We start from the raw sequence: 21,057 nt of genomic DNA on the forward strand, positions 1-21,057 counted from the left end.
AAGACAGAAGCAACTAATAAAAAAAGAGAGAGAAAGAAAGAAAAGAAAAGATTAAGCCCCTAAGATGCTTCTCAGGCTACCAGTGTTCCTCAATCAATCACCCTGGAGCCTGCACTGTGCAGGTTTTGAATTAGGTTTTAGGGAATATAATAAGGAGGGAAAAAGAAAAGGAACTTTTTTTTTTTAATAAGAAACAGAAGAAAAGCTAATACAATAAGAATGTCTGTATATTCCCTGCAATAAAGTATTAGCTGGATGCCTGATAACCTGGTGGATCACTTCTTAAAGAAGAGCCAGGAATCAAACCAAGGACCTCATATAGGCAAGGCTGGAATTCCTCCACTGAGCTAAACTATCTCCTTAGGTTAGTTACCCTTTCAGAAAGCTATCCACCCCCTTTCCCTTGGGCAGGTTAGATTCCTAGCAGTTTGCTGGAGTCCTGCTGATTAGGTACCTGTTTTTGCCCCCTCTCTAATCTAATTCCTCTTTTTACCAGGGTGGCTGGGCATGACAGCTTGCCCAAGGAGATCCCCCCTCCCCTCTGCCGGTCAGGTCGTGTCTCTTCCGAGATTCAAAAGGGCTCAGCTTGCCAAACTAACTGCAAAGAAACCAGACCCCTTCTTCTCAGATGCCATTCCTCCCAGGGAATGCCCCTCACAGTCTCTTTGGAGCAGCCGGCCAGGGGCTCCACCTAGGCTATTTGCCGTGAGGGCGGAGTATATGTGCTGCTTCCAGCCATAGGGGCAAGGAACTCACAGTTTTCCTTTGGCTTCTTTATCTTTCTAGTACCCTCCTAGATGACTCATAACACCTTCTTGTTCTATATATATCCAAAGCAGATCCTTGAGATAGGTCTCTGCCCTCTCTGCTCCTGTGTTGTGAGAGAGTCAGACTCTGCCTACCCACCTTGGTGCCATTTTCCTGGAACTCTTGTACCATGGGTTTTAAATTAAACACTCTAAATCTATTATGATCTCATTTTCTTTGATACCAATGTAACTTCAATAATACAAACTATGTTCCTATACCACTATGTTCCCTTACCTTTAGTAGTTCTTGTCACAAATTATATATTAATGCATTATGAGTCCAAAACCACTTATTTATTATACTTTATACCTATTAGATCATTTAGGAAATGAAAACTGGAGTTATAAACTAAAAATACAATAGTACTGGCATTTATAGTTACCCTTATTGTTACCCTCACCAGAGACTTTTCTTTCCCCATGCGGCTTTGATCTATTGTGTTTTTCTTTCCTTTCAATTTACATTAACTTCCTTTGTATCTCTTACTGGGCCAGTCTAGTGATGACAAATTCCCCCAAATTTTGTTTAAGAATGTCTTAATCGCACCCTCATTTCTGAAATAAAGAAAGTAGAATTTGCCAGATAAAGGATTCTTGCTTGCCAAATTTTTGCTTTCAGCACTTGAATATGTCATCCCATTGCCTTGTCTCCATGGTTCCTGATGAGAAGTCAGCACTTAATCTTATTGAGGTTCCCTTGTATATGGCTTCTCTTTTGAATCTTTCAGAATTCTCTATCTTTGGCATTTGACCATTTGATTATAATGTATGGTGTGGGTCTATTTGGGTTTATCCTGTTTGGAGTTCATTGAGCATCTTGGATAGGTATATTCATGTCTTAAAATTGGGAAACTTTCAGCCATTATTCCTTTTTTTTTTTTCAAGATTTATTTATTTATTTATTTCTCTCCCCTTCCCCTACCCCCCCGCCCCCGTTTTCTGTTCTCTGTGTCCATTTTGCTGCGTCTTCTTTGTCCGCTTCCGTTGTTGTCAGCTGCACGGGAATCTGTGTTTCTTTTTTTTGTTGCGTCAGTTCTCCGTGTGTGCGTGGCACCATTCCTGGGCAGGCTGTACTTTCTTTTGCACTGGGCGGCTCTCCTTACGGGGTGCACTCCCTGTGTGTGGGGCAAGGAGGCCCAGGGTTTGAACCGCGGACCTCCCATGTGGTAGACGGACGCCCTACCCACTGGGCCAATTCCGCTGCCGCCATTATTTCTTTGAATATTCTCTGCCCCATTCTCTCTCTCCTTCTGGGATTCCCACACTGCGTATATTTGTACTCTCGATGGTGTCCCACAGGTTCCTCATATTCTGTTCACTTTTCTTCATTCTTTCTTATTTCTGCTCCTTAGACTGAATGATTTCAATTGTTTAACCTTCAAGTTTTCTGATTCTTCTGCTAGCTCCAATCTGTTGTTAATCCCTCTGAGGAGTTTTTCTTTTCTGTTACTGTGGTCTTTAGCTCTGCTTGGTTTCTTTTCATAATTTCCATCTATTAATATTTTCTGTGTTCTTTTATTGTTTTCCTGATTTTCTTTAGTTCTTTGACCATGCTTTCCTTTAGCCCATTGAGCATATTTAGGGCCATTTTTATTGTCTTTATCTGGTATGTCCCAGGTCTGGCCTATGGTTTCTAATGCTTTAATCTACTCCTTTGCTTGGGCCATCACCTCCTGTGTCTTGGTATGTATTATGACCTTTCATTGAAACTCAGATATTTTGATGTTTTAATGCAGGGGTTCTTAACAAGGGATCTGTGAGCCTGAATTGAAATTTAAAAAAAAATTCTCGCGGGGACATGTTGGTATAGGTGTGATATATTTATTAAATAATACACAGTATAGTAGTATAGTATAGTATGGACTTCATAAGGGGTCCATGGTTTTCCCCTGACTGGCAAAGGGGTCCTTGGAACAAAAAAGGTTAAGAACTCCTGTTTTAATGTTTTATCACTGGAATTTAGACTCTGAGGCATCTATTCCTTAAGCTTATATTCAGCTAGTATTCTGGCAGAGCTTTTCTTGATTGCTAGGAGGTAACAAAAAAAAAAAAAAAGGAAGAAAAGAATAGTCTTTCCCAGTGTCTGCAGATTCGTTTACTAATAAACAAAAGTGTGCAAGTGCTTTCCTTCAGGCTTATCCATACACTGAGTTAAAAGAATAGCTCAAGGCCAAAGAGACCCTTTCTGCACATGTGTCTTGTCTTGAACATTTTTGTTTGGCTACAGAAATCCCCCATTTACATGGTTCTGAATGTCCCCTCTTTCCTAGGAAATATTTTCCTCACTGTCCTGAGCACTGAATTGTGTGTCTTATAGCCGAAAATCCCTTGCCCCAGGCAACACAGTTTGCCTGCTGTCCCACAGCATTCTGTAGGAGAGTTCTGTAAACTTCTGCCTACATGCAGGGCAAGTTCTGGCACAGACAACAAGTCTTTCAGGCCACCAGAAGACAGACTGGGCCAGACATACATGTTCCCAGTATGGGCACAAAGGTTACTCTGTTCGCTTCTGAGCTGAGAGTGTGGGCTGGCTCTGCACTGAGCTGGTGAAGGGTGAAGGAGGGCCCAGCCAGGCGTCAGGAGAGCCTGCTGCTTTCAAGTAGCTTTTTTTTTTTTTTTAATCTAGTGCTCACTCTGTTACTGCAGTCCTTTAACTGTTTTCTGGAGCTTTGAGAAAGATGTTTCTGCTGGTTGTACAAAGCTTCTGTGGGGGGATAGAGCCTGAAGTGTCTCACTCTGCTATCTTGAAAAGGGTGGCCTTAAAGTGGTTTTGATTTGCATTTCCCTAATCCACAGTCTGTTTTTATAAGGCCTGTGAGCTGAAAATGGTTTTTATGTGTTTCAATGGTTGGGAAAAAAATTCACAACATGTGAAAATTATATAAAATTAAAATTTCAGTGTCCATAAAGTAAAGTTTTATTGAAATATAACCACACCCATTCACTGTGTATTGTCTGTGGCTGCTTTTTGCATTACAAGGATAGAGCTGAGTAGTTGCAAAAGAGACCGTGTTATATAACCTGCAAAACTTAAAATATTTACTCTCTAGCCCTTTAAAGAAAAGTTTACCAGCCCCTGGGCTATAGTACAGTTGGATGACACTACAAAAGATTAAGGGCAGGAAGGAGGAAATGTGAGTGCCTATGGAAATGGATGTTTCTTTTAAATAAAAACAGGATGCAAGCAGGCAGAGAAAGGGAGGAAACCAGGACGTTATGGAGCTTAGGTAGCTGGGTTAGCAAGATCCCTGGAAATGTTATAGAACCTCCGGAACCTTTTGACAGACCACTTTTTCCCCTCACACGAGTGCTGATGCCAGGGACAGATGGTGCTTTTTTCCTTCTCACTTCCCTGCCCGTTATGACAAGGTGCCCCAATTGGGACTTGATAAATATGTAATAATGCTAATAATAGTCATCCTCTGAAGGAATCAGGGCTCGAGGTTGCCAGGATGCTCTCATTAGTTTCACTCCAACTGACTGATCTCAGCATGTTTCAGTTTCTGGACCACTTTGGTTCTTGGATCTGATCCAGTATGCACTCATACACATGCACACACTTTCTCTCATAACACTTTGTGTATTTTTTAGAGAAGTTCTTCCTTGGGTTCCTTAAAAAATCACTATTTCAAGCCATCTTTTTCTTATTGTTAATACTGAACTATCCAGTTGTAGCACATGTAACATCCCCATGTAATAAGATCCTTGCTGGAGAAGGGGAAAAAGGGCTTGATGTAGGGTATACGGGAGTCCCCTATAATCTGTATGTGACTTTACTGTGACCTAAAACTTTTTTGAAAACATAATAAAAAATTAAAAAAAAAAAAAAAAAAACGGAATTATCTTATGTCATGTCAGCACCTGGATCTTGTCCTGAGACTTGGAGGCGAGGAAAAGGAATCATTTTGTTGTGTAGTGAACTCCTTCCACAGTGTTAGCCAAATTATGTCATACAGTTACAAAACTGCTGTCCTACCTTCCAGCTCTTCTGAGTAAATGTGAGCCTTTCAGAAATTTTGCTCCTCCTACCCTAAAATGACCTTGTATCCTCTTAGATATCAGAGGATCCTAATTGTGATGAAAACCTTCACTTTCTCTTTCTCACAACCTGTGTTTTGGAATGTGGGGAACGGGGAACTACTGAGGTCTCTGAATCACGAAAGGAGATCAGAAAGATGTGTACAAAGTTTGGTTTAATCCCCAAAGCCTCACTCATATTTGACTAAATGTGCTTTGGAGGTAAGACTATAGGAAACTTGTATAAATGGCATTAATTTCTTTATTCCCTTTCTCCTAGTGCTAAGGCACAGTTCTGTCCTGAAATTAAAACCCAGGCCAGATCTGGCTAATAACTGACTATAGACTTTATCATCCAAAAGAGGACACTGTGGAACTGAAAGGACGAGGTCCTGGGGAAAAAGTAATGAACCAGGATCTACCAGTGAAAACCTGTTCATCATACTTAAAACATTTGAGCCCCTTATCCTCTATAGCAGATTCTCTCAATTTGGAGTTCCTGTATTTAAACTTGACTTCCGTGGGGGTCTTTTTTTTTTTTTAGAATTTAAAGTTTTGTTTCCATTTCACTGTCATTTAAGTACCTTTGTTTGCATTGTATCCATTGTTTGACACTGAGTGGAAGGACTTTAATAGTCCCTGGTCAAAGAGAAAAGGGAAGCAGACTTCACACATAAGTGAAATGTTTAAGCCAACTGAAGATCAAATTTCAGCATGGCCATAAATAAAGATATATAGTGGCTCTGAAAAAGAAAATGAAGCTTGATATGATAGCAGAAGGATGCTGAACTTAAGTAGATTTGTAACCTTCTACCATATTCATTTTGCAAGAGATTGTTTCAGCCAAACATCATATATTATATTCATGATATTAATTTGCATTTAATTTTATAAGCATTTAAATTTATAAGTTTGTGTTGATTTTATAAAAGCATAAGGAGTTTTTGTAGTCCTAGTTTGCGTTAGTACAGGTTAAAGATGCATGACAACAAAAATAATTTAGTTTTGAAAATCTGCAGGAATTTTAAAAGTTTAAAAAACCATGTTCCATAGTTAGAGCAAAGTTTTGCTTTTATTCTTTCCCTTCCTAATCCCACTATGCCCTCTGGTGGTTTTAGTTACTAATAGAGTATGGGTTAGAGTGGATTTACTGATATTCTATTCATGAACTATGGTGATTAGTAATCGAAGAAAATATGGCATTAGTGTGGAGAAAGTGGCCATGGTGGCTGCTGGGGGTAGGGAGTGGGAGGAAGAGATGTGATGTGGGGGAGTTTTCAGGACTTGAAGTTGTCCTGGGTGGTGCTGTGGGGACAGTTACTGGACATTGTATGTCCTCCCCTGGCCCACTGGGTGGACTGTGGGAGAGTGTGGGCTATGGTGTGGACCATTGACCATGAGGTGCAGTGGTGCTCAGAGATGTATTCACCAAGTGCAATGAATGTCCCATGATGATGGAGGAGGTTGTTATGGGGGGAAGAGTGAGGTGAGGAGGGTAGAGGGTATATGGGGACCTTATATTTTTTTAATGTAACATTAAAAAAATAAAGACAAGAAAAAAAAGTAAATTACTGTTCGCTTTATAAATGTGTCCTTTCCAAATTCACTTTTAGGTCGTTTGTGTGGAAGGCAGTATTTCCCTGTAGAAATGTCATTATTAATAATGGTAGATATTACAGAGCAACTCATGAAAACGCACGTAAATAGTATGGGTAGTAGCCCAAGGTCACTTGATCCACACCCTCCTCCATCTTCCTTCTCCTTCTACATCACCTCCTTCTTGCTTGTAAAACAAACAAATACTTACCATATCCCCAGTCACTGCCGCCACCATTACTACTGTATCTCTGTCATCACCAGAAATAGAGAGAGGGAGGCAAAGTGGCAAAGGGAGTTAGTGCTTTGGTTAAATCCAACATTTTATTAATGGGTAAAACTTCTGCCCTGAATCTTCACCTCCATCCTGTGATCTTCAAGGGAGGAGGCCACCTAGAAAGAAATAAAAATGTTCTCTTTGGCTCTTTCAGAGTCTTGAGGCAAATATTAAACAAATATTCCTTTTCCTCTTGTCCCACCCAGAGTCCCTCTTAGCTCTCCAGAGTCAAAGTCACCTTCCAAGTAGAAGGCAACAAGAAAGGATAAAGAGACCAGAAAGAAATGGCAAGAAAAACCTCTACCCAAAGTCTTCCCAAACCCAGAAGCCAGAAAACTCTGATATATAATAAACCTTCAAAACATGTCTCCTCCCAGCTTTATAAAACTTACCCCCACTAGGTCCTTCTGTTACTGGATTTTGTCTAGGTTCTTGATTGTGCTGCAGAAATGAATTTCAAGATCATGTGGGGTGAGTTAGGCCAGTAACTTACTCAGTAGGGAGGCAAGAGAAATGGGTGCAGGTAGAGAGGAAGGGGCTGAAAAGCAATAAGGTGGGCTGGTTTACAGACAACAATTCCCTATTACAGATTATAAATGTCCAGGTTTTACTTGTGTGGCCATGATGGCAGGGGAAGAACAGCAAGAACAGGATGCAGAAGGCAGGAACAGCATACGGACTGGCACCGGACATGGCCAAGGCAAGAGAGGGATCCAAAGGCGAGAGCGCGAGTTCAGGCCTTGCACCTGCTTTTTGAACCATTAATTATACCACCCCTTTGCTAATGGCTGGGGAGGAGTTCCAGCTGTTTGCTGTTTTCCTTGATTACCCCACCCATCAATCCCCTAGGAGGCCCAATGATTAAGTCCTTGGGGAATATCCAGGGCTTCTCCTGGCTGCCAGAGGAAGTCTTCTGAGTGGCAGAATCTTGGGGAGGGTCTTCCAGCAGCCATCTTGGGGTTATATGGATATGGGTGGGGGCTGTGTGTCGCTTCGTGAATAACCTGGGCTGTGTGTGTCGAACAATAAAAAACCGCAGCCTGGCCCTTCGTAACCGTGCCAATCACTCTAGTCCCAGAAAGCCATTTAATTGATATAGGCTCTATAGACTTTGAATATTCAGGAAGGATACAAACTAAATATGTTAATTCAAGCCTACCTGGAATGTGAGAAACATGTGTTAACTCAAGCTTATCTAGCACTCAAAGCACCATTTGACTCTTCACTCCTACATCCTCTGTTTAAAAAGAACTGGAAAATCTTATTTGGGGTTCAGGTTTTTGAACAGAGATGTTCCTGAGCCCAGCCAGTCATAAATAAATTTTTCCTTCCCAAAATAATTACTGAGTCCTGGCCTTCCATATGCAATTATTCAATCTCTCTGCTTCCATAACATTTCATGTCCACGTGGACTTCTTGCCAGGTTTCAGATCTGTCTGTTGATTCCCTATCTCATTAGCCTGCTTCACTTCTAGGGAAGGGTGGAGGGTAGAGGCAGTCAGTCTAGTTGGTGTGCATCATTTGCTGTCGACACTTGATTGCCTTAGGTGGTCAGCTGTTACCTGTGCTATATGATTCCCAGGGCCCCTTCCCAGTGTGGCAGTGATGATGTGGAACCCACTGTGTCTAAATAGATATATTTTTTAAAAATCAAATCCCAGTTTAAAGGGACTAGGAGAACTCCATGGAGTATTATTGAATCCACTCAAAGTAACAAAAGGAAAAATTCATCTCTTATGATTTTAGCAATGTAGAAAAAAGAGCTGGAAGGGCCTATAGACAAAGTAAAATGCTAGGATTGGTTAGGGTGGCTCAATTGTACTGAATTGCTTTACTTGGAATTATTGTAATACTGCTGTGATGTATAATTTTAATAATAAAAATGTACTTGACTGTTTTGATTGCTGTGTAATGAAACAGTCCTAAGTTTAGAGCTTAAAACAAACATTTTATTATATTTTAAAATTCTGTGGATGAGTGGGGTGGTTCGTCTCTCAGTCTCCTTTGGGCCACTCATGACTTTGCTGTGAGATGGCAGCTGGGGCTGGTGCTCCTCTGGTGGCCCCTTTCTGCTCCTGCTGTCTCATCCTCCAGGGCCTTTTCACATGGCGGCTCTGGGGTCCAAGAGGGAGAAGCAGAAGCTGCCAGACCTCTTTGGTGCCTAGGCTCAGAAGTCCCAGGACTTTCCTTCCACATTCTCTGGTTCCAGGTATCACAGGCCTAGCCCAGATGAGAGGGGAAGGCAAGTTCCATCTTTTTTTTTCTTTTTTTTTCTTATTTTCTTTTAAATGTTACATTCAAAAAATGAGGTCCCCAGATACCCCCCACCCCACCCATGCCACCCCTCCCACATCAGCAAATTCTTCCATCCTTGTGGCACATCCACTGCACCGGCAAATACATTCTGGAGAACCGCTGCAGCACATGGACAGTGGTCCACATTGTAGTCCACACTCTCCCCCAGTCCAGCCAGTGGGCCACAACAGGACACACAACATCCAGCATCTGTCCCTGCAGCACTACCTAGGACAACTCCAAATCCTGAAAATGCCCCCACATCATATCTCTTCTTCCCTCTCCTGACCATCAGCAGCCACCGTGGCCACCCTCTCCACATGACTACCACAATTTCTTCCCTTACTAATCACAGTAGTTCCCCAGCAGAACACCAGTAAGTCCACTCTAATCCGTACTCTATTCCTCCATCTTGTGGGCCTGGGATGGCTATGTCCAGGCCCCCTGTACATCAAGAGGGCGATTAGATTCCACAAAGTTCCATCTCTTGATGGGAGGAGTACCTGCAGTAAGGGGTCGTATTGTTAGGGCATCTTTGGAGACCAGCTATCAAATTGGCTTAAAAAATCATGAGTGCTGGTGAGTATGTAGAGAAATAGAAACCCTCATACATTTTGGTGGGAATGTAAAATGTTGTAGCCATTGGTGAAAACAGTTTCGTGGTTCCCCAAAATGTTAAATATGGAACTACCATGTAACCTGGCAATCCTGTTTTTAGATATATACCCTGAAGAACTGAAAGCAGGGACTCAAACAGATATTTGTACACCAATATTCATAGCAACATTACTCCCAATAGCCAAAAGGTAGAAGTGACCCAAGTGTCCCATCAACAGATGAAAGGATACATACAATAGAATATTACTCAGCCTTAAAAAGAATGAAGTTCTGATACAAAATAGATGAACCCTGAGGATACAAAATAGATGAACCCTTGAGTGAAATTAGCCAGACAAAAAGGACAATATTGTATGATTCCACTTATATGAAATAACTAGAATATGCAAATTCATAGAAATAGAAAGGTTGGGGGGGCAAGGAATGGGAAGTTAATGCATAATTGGTGCAGGGTTTCTGAAGGCACAATGGATACGTTTTGGTAATGGATGGTGTGAATGTGATTAATGCCACTGAGTTGTATGCTTGGGAGTGGCTGAGATGAAAAAAATTTATGCTGTATATATGTTACCACAATTTTAAAAAGAGAGAGATACTAAAGAAACAATGGCAGTTAAATGCAGTACATGATCCTGGACTGAATCTAATAATGGAGGAGAAAATTCCCAAAAGGAAACTATTGGGACAAATGAAAAAATTGGAATATAGACTGCATGCTGTATATCACTATTAAATTTCTTTAACTTGGTAACTGTACTCAATGTGTACTCAATGTGGTTACGTAAGTGAATGTCCTTATTCTTAGGAAATATACGTGGAAGTTTTAAGTGTTAAAGGAGCATGTTTAAAAAATACTTAGCTAGATAGATTGATATAACAAATGTGGCAAAATGTTAAAAGTTGGTAAATCTGAGTATCTGGGTAGGGGTTCTCTGTATTTTTTGACTATTTTTCCAACTTTCCTATAAGTTTGAAATTATTTCAGAACAAGTTTTTAAAAAATGAGATCTTCAGTTAGTAATTAATCCTTGGTTTAATTTGCTTCCTTAGTCTGTTCATTCATTCAACATAGACTATGCACTTAATTTGTGCCAGGCACTATTCTAGGAGTTGGGAATACAGTATTGAACAAAAGAAATGAGAGCCAACTCCTCATAGCATTTAAATTTTTATGTTCTTAAATTGCAAAGTATAAGCAAGTAGATAAATACATTAAAAGGATAATTTCAAAAGGTGATGTGGGAAGGTGGGAGGCTACTTTAGCATGATCAAAGAAGCCCTCTTTGAAGTGACATTTGAAGATCTGGAGGAAGAGCGTTGTCTAGTAAATTTCCAGATCCTAAAAGAGCTTACACTTTTTATTTGAAGGAACACCACAAAAAACAGTGTGTTTGGGGAGTAGTGAGAAGAAAGATTGGGCCAGGTCATATAGGGGTTTTAAGGCCATGGTAAGGACTATGAATTTAATCCTGGATAAAGGGAAGCAATGGAAAGGTTTTAAATTAGAAATGTTACTGATCTCCTTGTTCAAAATCTCTCTCCACTCTCACCTTACAGATGTATTATAGGGATCAAGGCTGAAAGCACAGTGACTAAACAGGCTATTGCAGTAGGTGTTAGAGATTTGGACTAGGGTAATAGCAGTAATTATGGAAAGTCAGTAGTTTAGGAATATATTTTGGAGGTATGGCTAATAAACATTGCATGTTGGAATGAAGAGAAAGAGGGAAACAGAGGTCTCTCAGTCTTTCTCTTTTAAGAATGAATGGAGTGTCATTTACTTAGAAATAGAAGTCTGTTGGAAAAATGGACTTTTATTGGGGGTGGAGAGAGAATCAAGAAAATCAGTAATTTCATTTTGAATATGTTTAATATGTTTGCCCACTCAATAGTTTGTCATTTTACTATATGACTTGATTTATCCAAAATCTATGCAAGAATAAACCATGTTTTAACAAAGTGCCATACTCTAAGGGAAATTTGAATAAATGATATGTTATTTAAAGTATAAGGTAGGCTAATGAAAGATGTTGTTGATGTGGGAAAAGTGGGAGGTGTGGGGAGTGGGGCATATGAGAATCTTCTGTATTTTTTTAAGGTAACATTTTGTGTGATCTATCTTTTAAAAATAAATATTAAAAATAAATAAATATAAGGTAGGGAAGCAGATGTGGCTCAAGCCATTGAGCTCCCACCCACCACATGGGTGATCCTGGGTTCAGTTCCTGGTGATGAAGAAGAGAAGCAAGACAGAGAGCTGGTGCACTGGGCTGGCGTGGCAAGCCAAAACAACAAGGAGACACAAAGAGGAAAGACAATGAGAGACACAACAAAGCAGGGAGCTGAAGTGGCTCAAGCAGTTGAGTGCCTCTCTCCCACATGGGAGATCCTAGGTCCAGTTCCCAGTGCCTCCTAAAGAGAAGATAAGCAGACACAGATAGCACATAGTGAGTGGACACAGAGAGCAGACAGCAAGCGCAAACAATGACGGGGTGGGAAATAAAATAAATCTTAAAAAAATAAAGTATAAATCACTAAGCAAGTTAGTATTTCTATTAAGATAATAGCTATGAGGAGCCTCTATTTGGTTGAACCATATGAAATGGCTGATATCAACAATTTTGGACTTGAAAATGACAATGCCATTTGGTCTAACATATGCTACATGTGGAACTAGGTGTTTATATATAATGTGTATTTGCAAGGATCTTTTAAAGTAGGCTTTTCATTATTTTAAAATAAAACTGAGGTTCTGAAAAGAGGTTAAGTAACCTGCCAAAGGTCTGACAAGTAAATAGGCAGGCAGGATTCAAAACAAGTTCTTTGCCATTTGGAATCTTATCCACAAAATTACATTAGCCAGGTTTTACCTTGTTAACATTTTACACTTTGTTTCTGTCAAGGGATCATACTGCTTTCCCCTAAAGAAGAAAAGTTTCATATCCAAAAGACAGATAAACAGACACAGGATATTTGGTCTGATTGGATGGGGAGGAGTTACTGTTTCTCTCCTATAAAGAACCAAATCCAAGTTGATCTTACAAGCCTGTACTGCACTTTAGAAATAAATACAATGAACAAAGAGCAGACAGTGGGTTAACACTATTCAGTATTGCTAAAAATTTCAATCAAATTCACCCCTTTAAGAAACATCCAGTTTCTCTTCCATATTTCTCACTGATACTTTCTACTCTGTAAATATATTAAATACAAAACAAGTGGTTCTAACCTCAGGGGCAAAAAAAAGCACACACACACACAAAACAAAACATAATGACACAGGTTGGAGCATATTACTATTCACTAAGCATTGACCACTTTTATCAAATGCCTTTGAATACGTTAATGTACCTTCAAGCATTCCTATATACAATTAAAGTCATACTACCAGTGAGTGAGATTCAGTATGGAAATATGTAAAATACGTTATTCAGCACAGGAATGTCAGGCATTTCCCCTTTTATGTAGTATCTAGAGTATCTGTATTTCAGGTCAGTGAAGAAACTCTTCATTTATTTAGTCTGACACTACTGTGAATTTATTAGGAACTTTCTGACTAGAGAATAGCTATATCAGTTTAATATGTTAACAATTAGCTGCTCTAGTCAAAGGTTTAAAGTACACATGGCTAAGAAAAGTTTATGTGACTAAAAAGCTTTCTGCCTTCTCTTGGGAAGAGTATTTCCCATATTTATTATTAAAAGATCAAAGAGTCTAGAGCCTTGAACCTGGCTGAAAACTGGCTTTATGTGTTCTTGCCTTTTTTGTGATTCTTTATATTCTTAAAAAATTACATGATTTTTACATTCAAACTATCCTACAATTAAATTTCCTGAAAAATAATGTCTTTTGTAGTTAAGGTCAATATTTGGTCAATCAAATGTTTCTGATGACTAATAGAGATGTATTATTTAGTCATTTTTCTTGCCTTTGGCAACAATGCAAAAAAACCCTAAAAACCCAAATAGAAATATAAAATAACTGTGGTAGGATAAGCCTTCAAAGTATTCATTTCTGGGTTTCCCCATTTTTCCAGCCTGTGCAGATGAACACTCATGAGTCATACAGAGTAGACTGAAAAGGATCAAGGCAACAAATACTCAACCATTATCTCTCAAAAAAGCCATGGGATTTCCTAATGGAAAGATTCAGGTCCACTCCAATAGGAATTTTGCTCCAAGAGAAGAAATGAAGTATGCTTGCAGGGCAGGACAGAGAGAGGAGTGGGAGAGTAGAGGCAATTTGCACAGAGAAGCATGGGAGAAAGAGCCTAATCCCCCTCCAAAGCCTTTGCTGCTACTAGTCCAGAGTCAGAGCAGCTTAGAAGCTGAGGCAGAACTGAGTTGATCCTCTCATTGCCATCCTGTGGGTTTTACCATTCACCAGTAGTCAGCCTACACTCTCTCTGTAGTTTCAAATGACGCTTGCTTCTGTCGCAAGAATCTTTTCATACTCCCATTGACCATCATCAGGGAATAATCCCAGTCTAATACCTAGGTCACTCAAATACCACTGTTTTCCTCTTCACTCCTAAAGTGGCGGGGGCAAGACTTAAACTCCTTGGGTGATGGTGGAGAAGATTTGGACACTTCATAGTGTGACAGATGCTGGTGACAGATGAAAGGGAAAGTCTTGGTCCAAAAAAGGCAGGATTCTTTGGTATCAGTGTGAAATCATCTGCTGAGCCAAAAAAGCAGAGAAATGCACTATCCTATTACAGAGTGTTAAATTGTCACAAGCAGAGAATGTTAGCGGTGGAAGAAAACTTGGAGAACATCTAATCCATAAACTATCTCTTTTCACAAAAGACATGAGGCCCAGAAAGGGTACCTGACTTGCTTGAAGTCAAATAGCTGAAAGGCCCAGTTACTAGGCTCTTATAAATCCAAATTCAGTAGCTCAGCTTGATACCACAGTTAAAAATATTTGTTGGATTAAATTAGTTTACTGCCATAAGATACAGGGTAGACTTTTTTTACATGCCCTTTTTTTTACGGTTGTGGGAGAACCATGACTGCTCATGGACACTTTCTCTTTCATAGACTCTAATGGGACTGCTCAGATTACTTCACGGGTGACTGAAATAGAGCGGCAGAATGCATTTAATTTTGTTGAAGAAAGTTCAAGCATCTTTCCCCATGATAAATGAGGATTTGATATTCCTTATAGCTATGCTTGTATTCTCCTGTTCATTCTTCCAGGAATACTTAAGTCACAAACATTTTTGCAGGCAGAGAAGGAGAATGTCCTATTGTTCAGTATTTCTCTAATGATCACTGAAATTTATATCCCCCACAACAATTTATCTTTGGTGGTTTCAATGACTTCACACTACTCACCATATCAACAAAATTCATCAGATTACATTTCCTGCATTCATTCTCCAGAGGCTTCTGTTCCCTGTATAGTTGTTTTGTTTTGTTTTTAATGTCTTTAGATAGTGACTTTTTTCCTCCTAGAGAAAACCCTAGTTTTTAGCACCACTTTATGTTTGTCAAAATGTATTTAAACAGTTTTTTCGTGGCAAATAAGTGACTCTGAAGAATTCTCTTAAAGAAGTTTTGATGAAAAATTCAAATAAAATATGTTTATAGGGTGCGGGAATAACTAGTTATAAAATAAAGTATGAATTTCTCATAAATATTAAAGTTGATTCCTATAACAAGTTATATTCTTGTTAACATTTTATACTTTGTTTCTGTTCAACCAAGTTCAGAACTTCATAAATAAGCTGAGTGGTAGGCTGGGTAATAGGGTAACACAATGGGAGCCTCTTCTCCAAGGTTGGCATATGAATGAAGTACCTGCAAATCATAAAAAGAAGCAAGATAGTTTTAAAAACAATTTTCACATTGGTCACATCAAAATGTTTACGCTCACTGCTGTAGGGTTGTTGGCTGTGGGAACCTAAGCCACAAGACTCAGCCAGGACTTTCAGCCCTTCAGCCTCCCCTATTTGTGACCTAGAAGATCTTTACTGTGTGTGCCTTTCAGCTCACTGAAGTACTTTACTTCAGAAAAGGAAGTGATTTTCATTATTAATGTATGAGTCACCAAAGCATAAATAAGGAAGCAATGCACAGTAGGAAATCAAAATGAAAGGGTCAAATGGTGGCAGTCACTTGTGTGGGAATGGTTAGGATTCATCCCCATGATTTTGGTAAAATTATAGGAAAGGCTAGAGGAGGAGACAGAGATGTGAAGTCCTTTAGCCATTCCCTTGGAATGCTTAAAAGAGTTAATTCTCAACCCTGGCTGCACAAGTGGAATCACCTGGAGAGCTTTTAAAAAATATATCAATGCCCAGGCTCCACCCCAGAGAAAATGAAACAATTTCTACATATGAGAGTCAACTATTGATATTTCTTAAAATAATTACTCAGGTGATACTGTCCACAGTAAATTAAAATCACTAGTCTAAAACAAGGATCACCAACCTAAATGGCCACAGGTTCATGAACTAGTGAGGTTAGGAAGAATATGCGATAGTGAGAGGTGGAGACAGTGGCAAACTAAATAGTACATGTTCCACCTATGGGAGTAGCTACAACTGAATGACAGCCAACCAGTGTCACGTAGGAGTGAGACACCATTCTTGCCAGATCTTCTGATTTTTAAATGCTTAAAACTAATTGTTAAAAACTGGGTTATTGGGAAGCGAATTTGGTTCAATGGATAGAGCATCCACCTACCACGTGGGAGGTCCAGGGTTCAAACCCAGGGCCCCCTGACCCGTGTGATGAGCTGGCCCACACACAGTACTGATGTGCGCAAGAAGTGCTGTGCCACGCAGGGGTGTCCGCCATGTAGGGTAGCCCCACACACAAGGAGCACGCCCCGTAAGGAGAGCCACCCCATGTGAAAAAAGCACAGCCTGCCCAGGAGTGACGCCGCACGCATGGAGAGCTGACGCAGCAAGATGATGCAACAAAAACAGACACAGATTCCTGGTGCCGCTGATAAGAATACAAGCAGACAAAGGAGAACACACAGCAAATGGACACAGAGAGCAGACAACTGGGGGGGAGGGGAGAGAAATAAATAAAAAATAAATACATCTTTTTAAAAAACTGGGTTGTGTAACACTTGCTACAACATGAATGAGCTTGAAAAACATTATGCTAAGAGAAAGAAACCAGACAAAAGAGTACATATTCTATGATCCCATTTATATTAAATGTCCAGAAGAGACAAATCCATAGAAACAAAAGGGGGATTGATTAGTGGTTGCCAGGGACTGGGGTGGGAGAGGGATGCATGCTTAATAGCTAGAGTTTCTTTTTGGGGTGATGAAAATGTCCTGGAATTGGGTAGTGGTGATGGTTGCACAACATTTCAAATGTACTAAAAGCCACTGAATTATTATACTTTAAAATGGTTGGAGGGTGAATTTTACCTCAATTAAAAAACGAGAGAAAATTGGGTTGTGTGGACCAACATAGAGTTGGCCAATCAAAAACCCTTTTATGGAAGCCAGAATGGAACCTATGATATAAAACCACAAGGAGGAGGGAAAAAAAGGATCTACAAATTAGGCTTAAATTTTTCAAAAGGCCAACCTAAGGCCATAATATAAGGCCATGATCTATGCCTCCACATCATGTCTCCATCCAAACTAAAAAGTTATACCTGCTGTACCCTTTTCCTCTTTTTTTTTTTAAACTAGCTTTTTAAAAAAGATTTATTTATTTACTTATTTATTATTTCTCTCCCCCCCGCCCCCAACCCACTGTTGTCTGTTCTCTGCATCCATTTTTTGCTGCATGTTCTTCTTTGTCCACTTCTGTTGTCAGCGGCACAGGAATCTGTGTTTCCCTTTGTCCCATCATCCTGTGTGTCAGCTCTCCGTGTGTGCGGTGCCACTCCTGGGCAGGCTGAACCCTCTTTTGTGCTAGGCGGCTCTCCCTACTGGGCGCATTCCCTGCGTATGGGGCTCACCCACGCAGGGACACCTCTGTGTGGCACAGCGCTCCCTGCATGCATCAGCACTGCGCATGGGCCACCTGCTCACGGGTCAAGGAGGCCCGGGATTTGAACCACGGACCTCCCATGTGGTAGACGGACGCCCTAACCACTGGGCCAGGTCCGCTTCCCAGCACCCTTTTCCTCTTAAAGTCAGACACAACCCAGGTTTTTTTGTTTGTTTGTTTGTTTTGTTTTTTACTTAATAGGTGCTGATGCAGGGCTGTACCACTAAGTGCACTTGCCTTTTCCAACCTATAAATAAAAACAGAAACCCCAGAAATGCAGGAGAACAGGCTGGTTGAGGAAACCAATGCTTGCTACTGCTCTTTATTACTGTTCTTTTACTAAGAGAAAGAGAGGGGTAAATAAAACAAAAAACTGGTAACCATGTTCATTAATCATTCTTTATGAACTGTCTTTCCAATGACTCAGCTGAATTCCCAATCCATAATTTATCATCCCACTCAGTTGGGATTGTTACTCTTAATTACTCACAGCAGGTTAAAGGCATTACTACATCTGTGAGATGCTGGCTGCAATAAAAAATAGTAAGAACTAGTTCTTCAAAGGCAGCTTTTTATTTCACTAGTCTTTTCTGGCTTAGGAAGATACCCAAAAGGCCATGTTCTTAAAACTTCCAGAAATCCTACCTCACCTTAGATCAAGGTAAAACATTAATAAAAACAGAAACAGAATGTGCCATTATTACTTAAGCTTCTAAATGTCAGCCCATGCTGTAGTTTTGCATGAAAATCAGAAATGGATAGTTTTCCTGAATTAGACCAGACCTTTTTCTTACCTGAATTCTTCTCTGTAATCATTCCTAATATATTCAGCGAGAGTCTTGCTGTATTGCAGGCAGCTCTTGAGGATATAACATTGCTGGTACAACAGAACTGCTTGGCAGGGACTTAGCAGCTGAAATGAAGCTGAAAGCCCCTTCACCACTTGCTTCACAATACTGGCCACGAAAGTAATCTAGACAAGGAGAGTGCAGTTACATGCGGGCTGTACGCCACCCATAAGAGCTGGGGCCTCAATATAAATCTAGGCCGTAGCCCTCACCACCCTTGCAGCAATGCCCTTGCACTGTTTCTTATTGGAATAGTACTCTGCGAGACCAGAATGTGGACCAGTTGGGTTTACCAAATGCCTGCCTACAAAAGGGTCTGAACTAGCACTGACTTTCTTGGAAACTTGGCTCCAAAATGGAATAACATTGGAGCAGAAGTGGGGGTAAAGGGAGGAGCTTGGAGAGGTCTTTGCCTCCTCCAGTGGGGAAGACAGTTTTTCTTCTTTTTTCTATCTGTAAGAACAAATAGCCCACAGAGATGAGCTTCCTTTGACTTCCAAAGAGGGTTCCTCTGACTCTCAGTAGCAGTGGTTCAGAAATTTTTGTATGTATGAGAATCACCCAGGAAATTCACTAAAATTTCAGAATCCTGCCCCTACCTCCAGGTATTTATCATAAACAATTCTGATGAATTTGTTCTCTGAACCACACCTTGAGAAGCATTACATGTGAAGGCAAAGTAAACCAGGCCTGGCATAAGCAAGTGATGTCACTTTTAGCTGGGGTTTTCATCAAGAGCACTTCCAGTATCTTTTCTCGGGTAGAAATTGAACAGAAAAAGCAGCAATAATGTGATGTTATTGGGTGCCTGCTTCTCATGGAAAATAAGCTGTCATTCACAGCAGAACCAAATAAAATCCAAGAACAATGGATTTCATTGTGGCATTTTCAAACTACCACCCATAAATGTAGGTCCATTCTATGTCCTGGCTCATGTAAAAAACCAGAAAGGAATGCTGGTGCCCTTTCAAGTTCCAAGCAACAGGTTCTGCACACCCATTAATCAATAAATATGTTGCCTTTTCCATGGAAATATGTTGCTATTGGCCTTTCATTGATGGGGGCATAAGGTTTTGAAGCAAATTTTCCCAGTCCAAATTATTTACATATATTGACTAAACTGTGTGTCTGGCCAACACAGATTAAGTTTAGAGATTCTGGAGCAGTGGAACAAAGCAATGCTAATTAGCTCATTTGGGAATTTAAGTCTTAGCTCCTTGCTGAAACCCAGTGAGATAATCAGCTAGTGCTCACTGACATGCAAGTGCATCAAATGATCTCTACTGTTTCCTCATTTGCAAGATTAGCTCAAATGATCTGTTTCTACCCAAATCCTTTAGAACTTAGTTAATGCTGAAGCTTTCAACAGTGTTAGTGATCCTGGAGATTCTGTATCTGCCTCCTGCCACCCTTCATCCTGAGACACTTCATGGTCACAGACTGGCCTTATACTCAACTCGATACCTTTAGTGAACCAACACAAGAAGCTGATAAAAAACAAAACAAAACAAGCTTCTCTGTTGCTTAAGGTCCTTAGGACCCCAGATTTCCACACATCAGTTCGGATGATAGGGCCTGCAACCATCGTACAGAGAGAGTAGGGATCTTGCATCTTGGATGTATGAGCTTCTGTTGCTGTGACTACAACTTCATGACACTCTTTGAAGTGGGCCTGAGACTGATTAGGCTCTGCTAAAGGAGGCAAGTTCATGGATTCAATCACTGTATTAGGAAATTGGTTGTGCTGACAGGTACACCATCTGGTCCACACATGTCATAGGGAACTAGCAAGAGAATCTATATTTGTTAGGACAGACTCATCATCACTTTGGAAAAACAGCTCAAAACAGAATCTGACAGTTAAGAGAGGAATGTTCAAATATGGAAAAACATTACCTCACTGTCAAGTCCTCCATTAGCAATTAAAATTTAGTTTGGATTACTACCTTTTGGAGTATTTCTGATTAAAGGTATGCTGATTGTTTGAATGCATGAATGAATAAAAGAAAATTAAGTTTGGCTAGATGAGGAAAGATTAAGGGATAAAGCCTTTATTAACATTAATTCAAGAGATATTTTATTTGAACATCTATTATGTGCCAAGCACAAAAGACCTGGCTCCTGCCCTCATGGCACTTGCAGTATGTTAGGGAGACATTCTATCAGTCATGATAGGTTAGGTTATGCTGTAATAACATACCTCCTGAAATATCAATGATTTGCTTAAAACAACAGTTATATTTCTTGCTCATACTGTAAGTCCCTTATGGGTTAGCAGGGGGCTGTGTTCGTTGCGGTCAGTCATGGACTCTGGCTGGTGGAGAGCCACCATGTGCCATGTAGCCCATCACCATGTCAGAAGGGAAAGAGAGCGCAGGGAAGTGTCTACTGGCTCTTACAGCTTCTGCCCAGAATGACACAGGCCACTTCTCATTTCATTGGCCAAAGCAAGAATCAAAATGCACCTAATTTCAAGGGATTGGGAGTATGGAGTACAATCTTACCATGTGCCTGGAAGGAGAGAGAGCCAGAACGTGGGAGGACACTAATGGCTACCACAGACAAGGACCAAATAATAGGACCAACAAATGTAAAACTGCCACAGTATAAGACCTGTGAAGGAGAGG

The 21,057-nt window shown here is 40.3% G+C and overlaps 1 protein-coding gene across 1 annotated transcript in view; it reads right to left on the bottom strand.

Moving 5' to 3' along the window:
* Positions 1-15,188: 15,188 nt before the first annotated feature.
* The window catches only part of C12H12orf56 (chromosome 12 C12orf56 homolog), a 105,599-nt gene continuing 99,730 nt past the window's right edge, over positions 15,189-21,057 (bottom strand). The window contains exons 13-14 of the mRNA XM_071218733.1: positions 18,377-18,555; positions 15,189-15,416 (exon numbers count right to left, since the gene is read on the bottom strand). Coding sequence (XP_071074834.1) covers positions 15,290-15,416; positions 18,377-18,555 — 306 coding nt within the window. The 3' untranslated portion in view covers positions 15,189-15,289. The remainder of the gene's footprint in view (positions 15,417-18,376; positions 18,556-21,057) is intronic.

This window comes from Dasypus novemcinctus, chromosome 12 (assembly GCF_030445035.2).
Source record: "Dasypus novemcinctus isolate mDasNov1 chromosome 12, mDasNov1.1.hap2, whole genome shotgun sequence".
Lineage (NCBI taxonomy): Eukaryota > Metazoa > Chordata > Mammalia > Cingulata > Dasypodidae > Dasypus > Dasypus novemcinctus.